The 18,270-nt window shown below is 38.2% G+C and overlaps 1 protein-coding gene across 3 annotated transcripts in view; it reads right to left on the bottom strand.

The window, feature by feature from the left end:
- Positions 1-18,270, bottom strand: part of RYR2 (ryanodine receptor 2) — an 832,848-nt gene that overhangs the window by 463,175 nt on the left and 351,403 nt on the right. For all 3 annotated transcript variants that reach the window (XM_070781954.1, XM_070781952.1, XM_070781953.1), the window contains 3 exons: positions 15,055-15,167; positions 6,357-6,456; positions 5,554-5,650 (listed from right to left, as the gene is read on the bottom strand). In XM_070781954.1, the coding sequence (XP_070638055.1) occupies positions 5,554-5,650; positions 6,357-6,456; positions 15,055-15,167 (310 nt within the window). The remainder of the gene's footprint in view (positions 1-5,553; positions 5,651-6,356; positions 6,457-15,054; positions 15,168-18,270) is intronic.

Below are 18,270 nucleotides of genomic sequence, written 5' to 3'. Positions count from 1 at the left end.
ACTTCCATCACCAGTCACATCCACAACTGGGTGTTGTTTTTGTTTTGGCTTTGTCTCTTCATTCTTTCTGGAGTTATTTCTCCACTCTTCTCCAGTAGCATATTTGGCACCTACCTACTTGGGGAGTTCATCTTTCAGTGTCATATCTTTTTGCCTTTTCATACTATGTATACATATAATTGATGGGCTTCCCTGGTGGCTCAGAGGTTAAAGTGTCTGCCTGCAATGCAGGAGACCTGGGTTCGATCCCCTGGAGAAGTAAATGGCAACACACTCCAGTATTCTTGCTTGGAGAATCCCATGGGCAGAGGAGCCTGGTGGGCTACAGTCCACAGGGTCACAAAGAGTCGGACACGACTGAGAGACTTCACTTTCACACATATAATTTCATACGTATAATTGTGTATAGCCTGGCTATAAGAGTTATGAGTTAAAAGAAAGGTCTACATATTTCCCTGGATCTTCTCCAACTCTCCTATTGCTGTCCAAAAGTCAATTTTTACTTCTTTTAAAAAAATAAATCAAAATATATTTTTTAGGTTGTCATTATGTGTTTCTCATACAGAGTCCTACCAATTAAAGAAAAGTTGCCTCCTGGCTGTGCTTTCCTTTGCTGCCCCCTCATTCTGCAAGACATTGAAATTGATGTACGGTAAGGATAGAGGGAGAGAAAGACATTTCTAAACAGAGGTGTGAAAGAAACAGTGCTCTGTAAACATAAAATTTAAGGACTACTTTTATCATTATTTGCAAGTAATTGCTCAATTTCACTGTATAATCAAGATATAGGTAACCCTCCTTCTTAAGCAAGATCCCTCATGCTCCTGCTGCCTATTTCTGACTTATTTTCTCCCTCATGACTTGATATCCATTTTCATTTAATTTTACCCATGTAAACACGCTGTACAAGGGGCAATAGAAATGTGTTCTTACTGACATCACTACCTAAAGAGAGCAATATGTTGATCTGAATGCATGTTGAGATTAATTTGACACAGAAATAATCAACATTAAATCAAGAATAATACTGCAAGTACATTTAGAATGGATAAACAATAAGGTCCTACTGTATACACCACAGGAAACTATATTGAATATCCTACTATAAAATATAATGGAAAAGAATATAGAAAAGAATATGTATATATGTATACACAAAGTTATATGTATATAACCGAGTCACATTCTTACAGAAAGATTGGCACAACATGTACATCAACTATACTCTAATAAGAAATTTAGAAAAGAATAATTCCAGGATGGGGGAGTAGTCTTCAATAAGGATGCAATGGAAAATTGGACCCAGAACAACATCAAAATGTCTTTGACATTTCCTCAAGTTTTCTCAGAAATGATTAATAACCAACAATCTAAAGAATTAGCAGGAGACATTATCATTCTAAGTGAACTAAGTCAGACAGAGAAAGACAAATTTAATAAGACATCCCTTATATATGGAATCTAAAAAAAAGATACAATTGAAGTTATTTACAAAATAGACTCACAAAATAAACTTATGGTTACCAAAGGGAAAAGGTGGAAGGTGGATGGACAAATTAGAAGGTTGAGATTAACACACACACAATATAAAATAATCAACAAGGACCTACTGTATAGCATAGGAAACTCTACTCAATACTCTGCAATAACCTACAACGGGAAAAGAATCTGAAAAAGAATAGATACATATATACGTACAACTGAATCACTTTGGGCCATACCTGCTAACATGACATTGTAAATCAACTATATCCCAATATAAAATAATAATTAAAAAAATGAAAGACTCCCTTCCAACAAAAAATGAGTTAGCAGGAAATCTGCTCTGTAAGTATCATGTTTCATAAATCACGTCTTTAACATACAGATTCTCTGGAATTCCTGGTAGTCCAGGAGTTAGGACTCTGCTTTCACTGCAGGGGGCATGGGTTCGACATAACTGTGCAATACAATTAAAAAAAAAAATTCTCTAATATCCAGGAGAGATGGAAAACTGAAGTCACTGCCAGTGAGCTTAGTCCAGGAAATCTGGGATGCTGAATATTCTCATTTGAAAATGAGAATTAAAACTCTACAAAAACTACGCTCATCCATTTGGGTTCTAAAGCTGATCAAGAAAAAGGGGTCTTCTCCACCACATACATGCCACATTCAGTTCAAAACAGTAGAGGATTTTCTTTGATATAGTTTAGCTTCTCTTTCTCTAAAATCTACGCTCTACCATTCTTTATGCTTCCATATCTGACTAAATGTTGTTCTTCTAAATAATAGTGATAACAGTAACAACAAAAGCAACAATACATTTGTTGATCTCTTAATATGCATCACGATTTTATGTGCATTTTCTTACTGAACCTTCACAACCATCCCATGAAGTAGCAGCTAGTATTTAAACTGCATTTTATAGAGGAGAAAAATTATGTTTAAAGAAATTTAGTCATCTTCATGAGTCACACAACTAGTAAGGGGCAGAGGAGAGGCCCATGCCTAGGTCTGTCTAATTCTACATCCCTAATCTCTGCAGTAAGTGTACAAACAGTAGAAGGGCTCAAAAAATCACTTGGCTTAAGTGCTTGATTTAACAAATCAGAAATTAAGACTCCAAAGACTATGGCACAGTGTCTCTTTGCTCCTAAGTCTCTATGATTATATGATAGCATCGAACACATCTACACCAACAATCCTCCTTTGGACTCCATAACTTCCCTGGTTCTCCACTTAACTACCATTCTGGCTTTCTAGCAACTCTCCTTTGCCTGTCCATGTTCTAAGTGTCAGCCTTCTCTAGGACTCCATCCTCAGCCTCCTCTCTAGTTTATCTATGTCAAGGTTTTGCAAACTGCAAAAACATTTTTTTAATTGGAGTATAATTGCCTTAAAATATTGTGTTGGCTTCTGCTGTACAACAATGTGAATCAGCTATAAATATACATATATTCCCTCCTTTTTGAGCCTCCCTCCCACCTCCCCGTTCCACTGCTCTAGGTCATCACAGAGCACCAGGCTGAGGGCAGCTTCCCGCTATCTATCTATTTTACACACTGTAGTATATATATGTTAATGCTACTCTCTAAATTCTCCCCACCTTCTCCCATGTTATATCCATAAGTCTGTTCTCTATGTCTGCATCTCTATTCCTGCCCTGCAAATTGGTTAATCAGTACCATTTTTCTAAAGTCCCATACAACCTTCTTCTCTTTCTGACTTCATTCTTATGACAGACTCTAGCTTCATCCACGTCACTACAAATGGTCTAATTTCATTCTTTTTTATGAAAAGAAAGAAAGAAAGTGAAGTCACTCAGTTGTGTCTGACTCTTTGTGACCCCATGGACTGTAGCCTACCAGGCTCCTCCATCCATGGAATTTTCCAGGCAAGAGTACTGGAATGGGTTGCCGTTTCCTTCTCCAGGGGATCCTCCCAACCCAGGGGTCGAACCCAGGTCTCCGCACTGCAGGCAGACGCTTTACCATCTGAGCCACCAGGGAAGCCCTATTCATTTTTATGGCTGACTAATATTGCATTGTATATATGTAACATAACTTCTTTATCCATTCATCTGTCAATGGACATCTAGGTTGCTCTTAGCATACTTTTTAAAGCTATGCCCAAGTTGCTAAACATACCCCTTTAATTACAGTTCCTTCCTCTCTATATAGGGCTTCCATTCCTTCAACTACCCTACACGCACTTGTGATCCATATCCAACCCAAGTTTTGTCTAAGTTAAAGATTCAAAAATTCCAATTTCCCATAAACCCTTTATTTCCCATGACCCTTTGTACTCACCAGTGTCCAAAATCTCATTCAGTCCTTCATACCATATTTGTATATCTCCTACGATCTTTAACATCATCTCTCTTCCTTTGAATCAGCTCACCCTTAAATCTGATACACTCTCAGCAACCACATTGAGTTCATCCTTAAACCAGTCAATCAATCTGACCTGAAATATCTCTGAACCAGGCCATCCTATTCAAATGGCCACTGTCCAAGCTAAGCTTTTCCTTTTCTCTCATATGAATGACTACATCAGCCTTCTGATTCAATTGGATTGGTTTCCCCAATCCACAATCTCTCTACCTTTGGTCTAAGTTCTCTCGTTCATCAGAGCAACACTTTTCAAAGATATTGACTATGTTATCCCTGCTCATCCCCACACACTCCTTCCCAACTCACTCAGAGTAAGAGCCAACCCATGGTTATTGCACTAAGGAGCCTTCAAAAGCTGATCCAACTCCTCCCTCCTATCTAGCTTCTATCCTCCTTCCATCCTGCCCCTCATCACTCCACAATAATTACTATTTCCAGGACACACTTCTGTTCATATTTTTGTTCAGAATTAATCCCTCAAAACAACAGCTTTTTGAAGCCCCTCTCATTTTCATACAAAGCCTTATCAACACCATCAACATCTTCTTCCTAGCCTGCTTTAAGCAGCACTTTTTAGTTTGGGGAATTTTTTCAGGCTCTGCATTTCACACTTCACCATAACTAGCTCTGTCTGGCAAGAGAGGTTAAGACTAGTATCCAGGTCTCAGACTGATTTTTCCCAAAGTTAAACAGCTAGTTAAATGATTGCTATTAATTTTCTAAATGTTTTCATTTCTAAATATGCATATATTATTAGAAATCTCCACCAGAAGACTTAAAGCCATGTAATAAATCATCCAGATCATGCCTTCTCTCACAGTAATCTCTTACACATCCTACCATATCCATTCATTAATTTGTGAGGCAAATGAAACATTCAAATCACCCTAAATATTTTCATGCTTTTTTATTACTTGTGCATTTTTTCCTGTGATCCAGACTACTTCTATCTTGGCCCAGTGCAAAATAATATTAACATAAGAGCAGTATTAAAATCACATAAAATATTAGGGGAAATGATTAATTTTTTTACTTATGTCAGGTGGCACTGGTGGTAAAGAGCCCACCTGCCAATGTAGGAGACATAAGGGACGCAGGTTTGATCCCTAGGTCAGGAAGATCCCCTGGAAGAGGGCATGGCAACCCACTCCAGTATTCTTACCTAGAGAATCCCATGCACAAAGCAGCCTAGTGGGCTACAGTCCATAAGATCGCAAAGAGCTGGACATGACTGAAGCAACTTAGCACACACATCAGTCAATGGGAGGTAACAGAAAAAGGTCCTAAACTTCTGGGCACTTTGAGAACTCTGACTTTGAAACTGAATTTGAGACTAAACATTCCAGAAAGAGAATTCATCAAAAAAAAAAAAAGAACATTTAATGAAGCCCTAAGTAATTAAATGTGTTCACTCTTCCCACTCAGTTTCTTGTATTCAATGCTTCTAACCATGGTTTCATTATACAAAAATTTTCAGCAACTCTACTGATAGGCAGTGAAAACCTAATATGAGAAAAAAATTTCAGAGGAAATCAACAAATGGATCGCTTCAGTGGACAGACAAACCATAGTGGCCCACTTTCTATTACATGAATGGCCTGAACAGACCTATCCTTAATTTATAAAAATTGTATCAAAACATGAAAATGAAAGGCTTAAAGCTCTGGGCCCAGGTACCAACCTCCGCTGCTCTTCACCGTGTTCTCCTGAAGGGACAGTGAGGCATTCATCCATGTGTCCATGAAGCAACCTGAGGACGTCACCACCAATCAGATACCCTAGAAGGATCGAAACGCAGTCACATTTGAATTGTCATCATTGGATATCGAAAGCTAAACAGATCATCTGATCTCATCTCCTATTTTCATAGACAGAGACACAGAAGTCTGGTAAGGAGTAAATACTGGACTGAAATCGCAGAGATGGGTGGGGTCACCTGCCTTCCACCCCTGAGCCCTGGGTTTCCAAGTCCCACAGTCAGTGATATTCCCACTACTATACATGACCTCAGCCTCATAAAAGCCTCCACTAAACATACAAGCCTGAATAGGCTCAGACTTAAACTTATGTAAGTGAGAATAATAAGAACAAACTGATACATTCAGAGAAAACCCTGATGCCCAAGCATTGCTGTGATCCAGCACTAAGTCACACACCCTGAAGATGAGAAATCTTGACGTTAGCCTAACCAAGCAATACCCTGAGGCCAAAACATGGAGAAAATAACCCCTAGAAAGCTAGCGCTTAAAGTACACACAGGAATAAGCTAAAGTTGACAATAGTGTAGAAATAAGGAGAGCTAAATCTTAACACAAACTTCACTTTTAAGTAGCAATTGAAATAAGTTTCTTAAATGTCATGTATCTTCATTATAGAATATTTTGACACAAACAGCTCTAATTTATTTGCTCAGTATCACAATTCCAAAGAAGACTCTCAACTCTGTATCAGGGACCAGACTCCTAATGGAAATGGAGTCTTTACCTTGGGCTGCTTCACTTCCTGAGCTGATGGGGGCCACGCTCCAGAGGGTCTGCTGGAAAGCAGCATCCACGTGCAAACTGCCGTTACCGTAAGACAAGTGCTGCAGTAGAGGCAAAAAGAGGCATCACTACAGGCTCTGGGCGCATCTTAACATGCAAGTGCTTCTGGCCACTCTAACTGCACACTGCAGATTTGGAAATGTCCGCAGAAAACCTCTGCTTCAATCCTGTCAATGAAACATGAAGGGACTAGCAGAATGAAAGTTAAAAGTTTATATCTGACTTTGGGTATTTTTCAGCTCCCTTCTAAGCATTACTACTCAAGTCACTGATCAGAAAACATACAAATTAAAGTAATAAAATAAATTTGTGAAAATGGACTACTCTGTTGTAAAGGCTTACTGTACAGAGGGCACTTATCATTAAAACTACAATTAAAGTTTTACATATCACACCATGACAGTGTTTTGACAGTGAAGTAGGTGAAATCCATAGGACTGATATGTCTCAGTTTTACAGGGTCCTTTAGGAACATTTATCAACAATTTGACATAATAGCCATTAGATGGCAATACTTCCTAATAGGTATCAAAAATCAGGACAGTCAATGTCCTTCAAAATTCATTCATTTTAAATTTCAGATGTTCCTGCTTAAAATCAAATGTATTAAAAGATGGTCATATTTTACATCTTTAAGAGCCATAATTGATGAACTCTGAAATGATAAGTAAAGGAAAACAAAATTATGAGTACAATCAAATGCCTTGCTTATTTCATTAATCATTACCTGGCTACTGCTGGAACAACCACCTCTTCTCTCAGAGTCATCTCAGTAAACATCACCAACATTCCTATAATATTCCTGCAACATTTTTCAATTTTGACAACAGCTTAAGCTTTTAAAGATTTTAATTGCACTAGAACTTTTCCAGCAATCTGACTCTCCGAGTTAAATAAAGAGCAGCCACAGCATGAAAAGTCACACTGGTATATGTCACAGGTCCTTTTAATACCCAAAGGTCTCTTGTAAGTATACAAATATTTATTATATATATAATATTTATACTAAATATATTAAGTCACCAGGACAGATAGGTACTTCATTTTCTTTCTCTTAAAAACAAAACCAAAGAAATTTGTGACATTTGACATATACATAATTATCTAGAAAGTAATTTTTTCAGTCAGTAAGATTAAGGGTGAATGCATCAGATTCAGCAATAACATGCTCTTACCCCTCACCCCACACCCTCCTATTCACCTGAACCTGTCACTCTTAAGCAAACTTTCAGCTGACATGCCTTTACTGAATTAATTTCTTCTCTGATATGTTAAAATTCTTTAACTGTTTACAAAGAAATCATATTCCAGCTGCTCCCACAAACAAGAAACATATATTTTCCTACATATCCTTCATCATACAACATTATCCTTTAGTGTATTTTTCTTTCTCCCTCTTGTAAGCTATCTGGCACAGGCTCACAACTGTATTCCTCGCATCCAGAAGGGTTATTAATAAAGAAGTAAGTGCAGAAGCCAATCAGACTTTTCAGATCAAAGTAGCATAAACTTTAAAGACTATATTTTAAATTGTTTCATAAACATTCTTATTTCAATGACCAAATCCAGAATAACAGCAAAATAATAGAAAAATACCTACCAAAAAAACTCCATAAAACCGTATGGAATTTATCAAACCATCAGAAGATGATTCAAAATATCAATGCTTGTATTTTCACTTTTGAATTCAAGTGAAAGTTCATGCCACATTATAATACATAGATTTGTTCATTCATCCAGGTTCACTGAATATACTATGCATAAAGCATAGTGCTAAATATTAATAGAACAAATTCCCCACCCTGAGGGTGCTTGCAATCTAGAACGAAAGGTAAAATATATGTACAAAATACTGTTGAGTCAGTATTTTTAACACATTAGCTGAACTGTAATTACAGTGCTACAGGAACTGAGACATGAGACCACTTGGACCTGCCTAATCAGAACCGAGTCTATTGTCCTGGGTCTTGAGGACAGGTGGCGTTTCCACAGGAGAGACTGGATTCAGGAGCCAGTATGATCATTTGGCCTGAACCTCATATTGAAATACCTAGAGATGCTGTCTCCAACAGTTTGCACATACATTGAATTTGGGTATCTGTAGTCATAATGTTAATGTGCTAAGTGTAAATATACTAAAAATACCAAAACTTTTCTAACCTAGTTCGGAGATTTTCATTCCTAATATTCCAGAAACCTCATAGTTGGAAGTTGCCTGGGCTTTTTTTTTTTTTTTTTTGGCCCTCTAAGCTCTAATAAGGAAATAGGATGCAAAGAGGCAGAGATAAAGGAACGTAAGCACAGTAAAGAGTTTCATCTTTGGGGCATACAGCATATACTTAGAAACAGATTGAGACATATGCCTACAGACAAGGCAGGTGCCAGATCAAGGACCTTATTGGGAATAAGGAGCCACTGCAATGAAAAAATAATGGAGGAAGGAGTACTACAATGTAATTCTCAAATCACATCTAAGCCTGAAAGTCAAAGTGTTAATTGCTTAGTTGTGTCTGACTCTTTTTGCTACTCAATGGTCTGTCCATGGAATTCTCTAGGCAAGAATACTGGAGTCGGTAGACATTCCCTTCTCCAAGGGATCTTCCCAACACAGGGATCGAACTAGGGTCTCCTCCATTGCAGGCATGTTCTTTACCATCTGAGCTACTAGGGAAGCCCAAGATACACAATAAATATAAGCATAAAAATAGGAAAATCTCAGCCTGTTGGAAACATTTTTAAAAAAAAGTCCTTAAGATCATATTACACCATTTGAAGTTATCTAAATAATGTCCACTCTTCTCAAAGAAATATTCTCTAGGCATAACTCTTTCGGATGCCTCTATTTAATTTTGCCACTTCACCAAGAAAGGGAAATCTGCATGAGAACCACACTGTTTGTGAATTCACAGGTCTGTGATGTTAAATATTCAGAAAGCAGTAACAGTTTCAGTAAGTAACACTAAGATGAGTTACCTTAAAGCAAAAACAGATGCCCAAGGTTGAAAGCACAGTTGGCCTTAGGCTGAAACATGTAGCTGCTCTCAAACGTACACACCCTCCAGGGCACTGGAGGGACTTGGGAGAGTCATCTGCTCCCTTCTGTCACCCTGATTCGCATGTGACTCGTTCTCACAGACACACGAATCATCTGAGGAGCTTGCCCAAAAAAGGAAGATTTGGGGAATTTCCTTGGCAATTCAGTGGTTAAAACTTCACCTTCCAATGCAGGCGGGTGCAGGTTTGATTCCTGGTCTGGGAGCTACGATCCCATATGTCTCATGACCAAAAAAAGCAAAACAAAACAGAAGCAATACTGAAACAAAATCAATAAAGAATTTAAAGATGGTCTATATTAAAAATCTTACTAAAAAGACAAATTTGAATTCATGAGGTGGGGCCAGCGGGGCGGGAGGGGAGGGGGTTGGGCAGCCAAGGCCACTAATCCAAGAAGCAAGCTTTGAGTAACAAGACTTTGTATGATAGACGCACACAATCTCAGGCTTAGAGAAGATGCTATAAATCCCCTCCCAGGGGTTCTCAACCTGGACTCCACTTTGATACTTTCCGTTTCCTTTGTAATCCAGTGTATATATATTGTATGCATTTTTAAAGCTAAGGAGACAAGGAATATCTGACTGCCCAAAAGGTCCAAAGCACAAAAGTTTTTAAGAATATCCAAATTCAACCTTTATCTGAGGCCTTCATTCACTCATTTCTCCCTCATGAAGGGCCAGGCACTTGGGCCCTAGTGACATGACACTCTGGAAAAATGATCCTCCAGCGACAGGGAACACAAGTAAATAAGATGTATCACCCTTCAGACTTCATTTTTTTAATTCTGAGAAAAAAAACTGAGAGACACAGTCTATGTTTTCATTACCTGTGCCACAGAGGAAAAAAAAAAAAAAAAAGGCGATTGTTGTCTCTCTAGCTATCAATATTTTTATGCAACTTGAGGCAACTCAGTAACCTATATAATCAAACCACCTAGCATTTCTTATCAGAAATAGAGAGGTTGGTATGAGAGAGGAAATTTTTATGAGCCTTAGAATAGCTTTCTTTTAAGCATTTTTCATCACTCTTTCGATTGTGAGGTTCTGCTTTTCCCAATTTACCTTTAGACAGTTGTTTGGTAATATTTTCATGGATTAAAAACAATCTGTTTCTATAGGTGACAGAGAAAATTATTCAAAAATCAATGTTTCAAATGAGAACAATCCAATCCATGGGTTGAAAATTCATGTGCATACCAGGGTGGTTTTATCTCTTAACACAAGCAAGAGTTGTTTTACATGCTTTACTTTACTTTGTGCAGTTTGAAATAGATTCACAGTAATAGCTATTTGATCATGTTTCCTCTCTTTTAAATTGTATTGTTCTCTTATAATTTAAGCTGCTTTGCTAAAGCCTTCTTTTAAAAAAAAGAAATCATTCCAATGGGGAAAAAGAATTCCACACCCCACCCCATACCCCTGCCTTGGATATTCCTGAAAAGAATCATTTTTTATATTAAAATATGAAACAGCAAGCTTGGAAAAACATTATTTTGGATAAGGGGTTTACAATCTTTTCTGGAGATAAGATCCTTTATTCCTAGGAAATCCTGTAAGGAGGTTCAACCCTTAAAGTGGAAGGTGGAGCACCCCAGGAGAAGCCTGGGGCTCCAGGAGTCCAGCACAGTGCCCTCTTCCGTCCAAAGACAGAGGAGAGAGAAAAATCAGTCCTTCGATCAGTTTCAATTTACCATCCCAACAGATGTAACCTTGATTAGAGCAGCAAGTAAACAATTAGATAGTTTAACCTTAGCTTAACAATCACTGTTAGTGAAGGGAAATTAGACAAAGGCCAACTGACAGCAATGACTTAAAAAAAAAAATCAAGACTGGCAGTGTTTATTTTCAATGTGTGTGTTAGTCACTCAGTCGTGTCCGACTCTTTGTGACGCCACGGACTGTAGCCCACCAGGCTCCTTTGTCCATGAGATTCTCCAGGCAAGAATACTGGAGTGGGTTGCCATTTCCTTCTCCAAAAAGGCTGATAAAAGTGTGTAAAATCAAGATGAAATTTATTTTCAGTAGTTAGTTATAACTGCTGTTTTCAGTCAAATTTCTCAACTAATTTTTAACCATATCAGAACCTTCTCAGTATATGACTCTTGCTTACACACAATAGATCTTTATTTAAAATAAACTGTTACATCAGAGTCTGTTTACTCTTCACTTCCCCTCTTTCTCTTCTTCTGGTTAAATATCTGAAGTTCCTTTAACTATTCTTAATAGGTACATATCTCCCAGGTAAATAATGATAACAATTTTTAGATGTGTCATAGAGCTAAAAGTCTTGTCTGGATTAAGCATTCTATTCTCTTAATATCCCTGTGAATGGAGCTATTACCTGGATCCAAAAGATGAAGAAACAGAGAGTTTGAAGAGGTTATGTGACTGGCCCAAGCTCATGCTTATCGGGCTCTGTACTAACAAATAAGTGTGTGTATGTGAGAATATATGCAATCCATTTTCAGTTATTCAGGTTCAGTATGTGGATTATTTCAGCCCTACTGTTTATTCCAACGTCTTTTATTGCCTCACTTTTTACCCTTTCACTTGCTCCAGGTCCTTCTAACTAAGCACCATGTGGTCCTTGAATCCATGAACATAAGACTTCATATTCTTACTATAATCACCCACGTGGAAATGGCAGGTAATAATTAACTATGCCTAAATCCATTCAAACATCCCTCAGCATCTCTAACCTCAACTCGAACACTAAGTCTTAACAGTATTCTCCTTTAGTTCCATGGGCTTGGTCTGTTTTTTCACTACTTTTTCAAGGGCAGAAACCATGTGTAATATGTGGTTGTTCCTCTGGTTTCCATTATTATATGTGAGGTCCACAGAGATAATCACTAAAATTACTGACTTCGTCACCAAATGAAAGTAATTGAAATTTTAACAATCTGCTTGGTCAACTATCTGTAGTTTTTTGTTGTTTTTTTTTTTTTTTAATTTACCTATGTTTTAATTGAAGGATAATTGCTTTAAATAATTGTATTGTTTTCTATCAAACCTCAACAGGAATCAGCCATAGGTATACCTATATCCCCTCCCTCTTGAATCTTTCTCCCATCTGCCTCCCCATCCCACGCCTCTAGTTGATACAGAGCCCCTGTTTGAGTTTCCTGAGCCATACAGCAAATTCCACTTAGCTATCTATTTTACATATGGTAATGTAAGTTTCCATGTTAGTCTGTCCATACATCTCACCCTCTCCTCCCCCTCCCCAAATCCATAAGTCTGTTTTCTATGTCTGTTTCTCCATTGCTGCCCTGCAAATAAATTCTCCAGTACCATCTTTCTAGATTCCCTATATATGCATTAGCACACGATATTTATCTTTCTCTTTCTGAATATAAAAGTTTATCAGAGGGACAATCCTGGAAGTGCAGTGGTTGAGACTCCACCCTTCTATGCAGGGAGTGCAGATTTAATTCCTGATTGGGGAACTAAGATCCTGCCTGAAGGGCAGTGTGGCCCCCCCCAAAATATATTCTTTTAAAGGGTTATGAGAAAAGGAGTTTAAACAAACTGGTTAAAATGTAGCTTGCTCTGTAAATGTAATTAGTCATGAAGTTCATTTATTTTCCAAGGTAACAGAAGGGGAACCTCATGCATTACAATTACTACCACTGTTTGTACAGTGGTCTTTAATTCCAAGAATGTTCAAATTTATCCTCTCATTGCTTCAACACAGTAACTGTGGTGTTAGGGATAACTGTCACCATTTTGCAATAAGGAAGCCAGAATTCATGGAACTATGTGATTCAAGAACTAGTGGTAGAATGGACACTTAAAAGCCCTGACCTCAGTGAGATTCTGAACTTTCTACTCCTTCTGTGCATACTGATGCCAGCCTGCCAAACTCTGCTCGGTAGTGGAAAGAACAAGCCGTACAGCAAAAACATGCACAAACAGAAATAGTTATGCACAAATAGAAATAATATATATGCAGAATTTATAAAATCCCATGGACGGAGTAGCCTGGTAGGCTGCAGTCCATAGGGTTGCAAAGAGTCGGACATGACTGAGCGACTTCACTTTCACTTTTCACTTTCATGCATTGGAGAAGGAAATGGCAACCCACTCCAGTGTTTTTGCCTGGAGAGTCCCAGGGACAGCGGAGCCTGGTGGGCTGCCATCTATGGGGTCGCACAGAGTCAGACACGACTGAAGCGAGTTAGCAGTAGCAGCAGCAGAATTTATATACTGAGAAGCAGGCATGAATTATTTTTATTACTGCTATTGGTTTCCAAGTAAAACGACAATTCGAAATGTCTACCTCCTGATCAAACTACATCACCATCACATACACAGCACAGGAACACAGCAAGGGCTTAATAGAAGATTATTTGACAAGCTGGCACACTTGCATGGTCCTAGAAATGTGCGTGGTGTCTGTTTCCACCTATACTGGTTAAAAAAAAATGAGAGGGATGCTCCAGGCCTCCCTTTAGCTCTGCATTATAGCTGCTCCATTTAATAGTTCCTGTCAGTTACATGAGGCCTCATTTCACCACTTCCCTGTCTTCCTCATTACTTCTTCCCTCAAAAGCAAGTAAAACTACATCCTTCCTCCTTAGCAATGTTTTGAAAATTGGAATTAATTGTGTTGGTTAGCAAAAACTTACTTAACCCACAAGACCCACTCTATTTAGAGCCTCATAGAGCCAAGCGGTACCAACTACTTTCTTAATTCAAAATCACACGCAAATATTTTGATTTAAGGAAATGGAAATAAACTCATGCTAACTGATAGAAAGTGTAATTGCTTCAATGCTCTATTTCTGATTTTTGTTTCAGTCATCATACACTATGATGTCTGGGATTTTTTTATGTGGATGTTCATGTAGAGTTTATAATACCCCATTTTATATTTGTTTACTTCCACTTTAAAATAAAAAATATTTTGCCCTGATATCTTATACACTTCCACTGATTGCAATCTTTTGTGAACTTCTGCATATGATTATTTTTACCAAAAATACAATTTACTAAATAAGTTAAATTAAATAGATACTGGCCTTACCACAAAAATAAAAAAACACCTCCTCTGATTAAACATAAACTTCTTTCTTTAATCTTTCATTTCCAGCCCTTTTCCTCTGGAACAATGCAATGTAAGTGAGAGAATTAAACTGCATTTCGTTTATTTCTCCTTTCTTAGCATGACAAGGGTTTCTCCTATAATAATTTGCTTTCATAAATATCAAAATAGGTAATCACAGCCTCATTAATACAGCCTTCTCTTTGGGCACAAAATAACATCTATGGAATTTCAAATTCCTGATTGGATTGCGTTTATTGCTATTAATAAAATAATCCAAGAACAGTCTCTATCAATGTCATGAATATACATATCCAGGGCATGAGGGAAGTCTGTGTAAATAATCCCGCTAAGCCACATTTTCACACATCACATCATTCCCTTTACTTATGGAGTTATTTATAACTCATCAAATAGAGATACAGGTTTGTTTCTAAGCAATTTTCCTAGATACTGGCAATCTCAGCTTTAAAGGGATCATTTTATTGACCTGTCGCTTATCCGATTCCCAAGTACGCGATCTCACTTTCCACACTTACCAGGTACCTTTCAGAGGACACGCTCACTAAGATGAGGTCATCTCCAACCCGCACTTTTTCTCCTTCTGAGCGCTGCTTAGAGGCAGGATGGATGATCCACCAACAAGCTTCACCTGCACGATGATTGACAAGTGAAACACAAAGAAGGGCCTCTGAGTTTAAAACTTGATGTTCTTGGCCAGTGACTCCAAAATAAAAGAGGGAAATGAAATAAATCTTCAAAATTAGTCTCCTGAAAATAAAACTGTCCTGTTTACACAAACTTTAGAAATTTGAAATTGAATGCAAATTCACCTCACAGACCATGCAAATCAAAAGAATTAGGACAAATTAGCTTTAGAATCTAAACAAGAGTGAATATATGCTTAAATGATTCAGTGTGCTGCACACCCGAAACTAACACAACATTGCAAATCAACTGTACTTCAGTAAAAATTTAAAAGGAAGAAAGGAAGGGAGGGAAGAAGGGAGGGGGACACAGTGACATGCAAAGATTCTTCTCATAGAAAGTGATTGTGACATTTGGGGAAGTGTGGAGTCTCTTTCCCCCACTAAGAACTGCTTTGAAAGGATATTTATTTATGCCAACATAAGACCAAATTCACCAGCCACACTGATCCAACTTCGTTCCTCAGACAATCACATGTCTTTAAGCAGCTCACATGGCTCCTTCCAATTATATCCAGTTTTGTTACCTGCCGGGAGCCGGTGAGGCATTCCACTCGTGACAAAGGTCATGAGGAAGGAGGCTCGGCATACGCAAAGGCGGGATCGAGCCTCAGGAGTCCGCCCGGATATTCTCGAGCATCTACCCCCCAAAAAAACCAGAGTCTGCCTACTTTATTGCTTTGTGCTCTCACCTCTGACTTTACTGGGGGCTGTCCCCTACCACCATCTCGCTCTCTCTGTCAAAGAGTTAACTTACAGCTCCAATTAATAAAGTTCCTGGACAATTAGGAGTGTTTAAATCCAAACCCCTCAGATGGCTCTCTAACTCGCCTGACAAGTTTACCCGGACTCCTACAGCTATGCATACGATTGTTTACAGTCTCCCAATCTCGAGAGGCATGGGAAGCTTAAGATATCCAAATAGCTTAGAGCCTCTCAGAGAGTTAGAAACTGTCAGAATAAACTAGTAAAGGATTTCATTGATGAGTCAATGTTTGTTGCCAAGTTTTCACATCCCCTAAATTGTATCCTTGAATATGTATTAATTAATAGTTGGTATATAGAAAAAATAAGTAGTGGCCTTGGTGTTAGTAACTTTAGACCCTTAAGGTAATAAATTCTTTCCTTTGTTGTAAACCCATTACACATCCACCCTATAGGAATGCAATTTTATCTTCGGAAGATGGCGCCAAACCTTAAAATAATTACTCTTAGAGAAAATAAGTCTTTGTTGATAAGTCCTTGTCGAGAGTCATAAAATGTTAATAGGCCTTCTGGCCAGAAGATGATGTAAATCACCTAAACCATTTGTATACGATAAATTTGCAGGAAAGAAACCCTGGTTTTTGATAAGAATCAAAGACTGCTGACTTTGCATCCCCTATTATCCTCTATGTGTAACTTAGGGTATACAAGCCCCTGTTGAAAATAAAGCTACGGGCCTTGCTCACCAACGCTTGGTCTCACCATGTCATTCTTCCCTTTAACTTCCAGCTGAGTCTCCATCTGGAGCGCGTAACCCACCACGCTTACTAATTATGCCTGGGCTGCTAAGACCCACTCGAGAAGGTGTCTAGGGTGAGGCACCTTCCGCTATTCGAGAGGGCGCCTGCGGCCTACGTAAGTGGTGCAACCTTCTTGTCTTGAAGTTTTATTGGTCTCCCGCGTAAACCAAGCTACTCAGCCTCTTTTCTCCACTGAATTTTCCTACTGAGCTATCCTCATTCTATTATTCTTTATATCTCTAATTAGCATATAAATAGTCGCCTAGGCCGTCTCTCCTTCAAATACCCTGGATCAGCTGGGGCTGGTCCCCGGCAGTTACCACTTGATTTTCAAAAGGATTTGGGGTTTTGTTATGTGACAGTTATATTGTGATAATTAAAAAGCTTCTAATTTGGGTGGATAGTGATTCAAAATGAGCACAAATATTGTCACTTAAGTTTTACTAACTGCCCTTTGCCTTATTTTAAAATGTAGTAGTTTCTACTAATTTAGAAATAAGATAGAAGAGAATCCTGCAGAATTATCTGGGATACATTCTAAAAAGACACATTATTAAGCTATCTGAGTAAACATAAAATTAAATTATTTCTTCTAGAACAAGTCAAGCATAAGCCTCATGAACCGTATAACCGTTCTCCATTCTTCGGTCCCATCACCAAGGATATAAGTGTAAGCACCCAATTCTTCAATCTGTTCATGGCTCTTTTTAAACCTAAATATAAGTTCTATTGCAAAATGAGAATAGTTTTAGTAATGCATTTGTGCTTGTGTGCTAAGTCACTTCAGTCGTGTCCGACTCTTTGAGACCCTATCAACTGTAATCCACCAGGCTCCTCTGTCCATAAGATTCTCCAGGCAAGAATACTGGAGTGGGTAAGCCAAGCCCTCCTCCTGGGTATCTTTCTGAGCTAGGGATCAAATCCACGCCTCTTAAGTCTCCTGCACTGGGAGGTGGGTGTTTTTTTTTTTTTTTTTTTTACCACTAGTGCCACCTGGGAAGCCCCATCTAATAATTATCACTCTCTTTCTCTGTGCCTCCAACTTTATTATTTCTCTGTAACACTTATGTTTAGGTTTTTTTGTTTGTTTGTTTGTTTTTTACTAATTACCAAATGCCAGAATGTAAATTCTACAATAGTAGGGCATTTGTATGTTTTATTTACTAGGGCTTTGTCAGCTCCTACTAGCATTTTGGAGGCATTTGCTGAATATTTTCTTACACAAACCAGTCTTACTTGACTGTCACCTTGCAGAATTCCATATCTTCATTCACTCAATTCACATTTTTAGAGTTGTAGGAAGTTTTTCATTCATTCACTCAAACATTGATAAAGCACATGCTTTGTCAACCACTGCTTTAGTAGCTGGAGATATATCAACAAATATGGGAAAAAATGTATCTGCCTTATGAGTTTCATTCTGATTGAGGCAGGCACACAACAAACAATAAATATAGTAAATAGTTTGGTAATTCACAATTAGTACAGAGTTACAGGGAAAATAAAGTAGCATAAGGGAATTAGGGCACAGAGACGAAGATGG

Source organism: Bos indicus, chromosome 28 (assembly GCF_029378745.1).
Source record: "Bos indicus isolate NIAB-ARS_2022 breed Sahiwal x Tharparkar chromosome 28, NIAB-ARS_B.indTharparkar_mat_pri_1.0, whole genome shotgun sequence".
In the NCBI taxonomy this organism is placed as follows: domain Eukaryota; kingdom Metazoa; phylum Chordata; class Mammalia; order Artiodactyla; family Bovidae; genus Bos; species Bos indicus.
The sequence above is the reverse complement of the archived record's forward strand: the minus strand, read 5'-3'. Positions and strand labels throughout refer to the sequence as shown.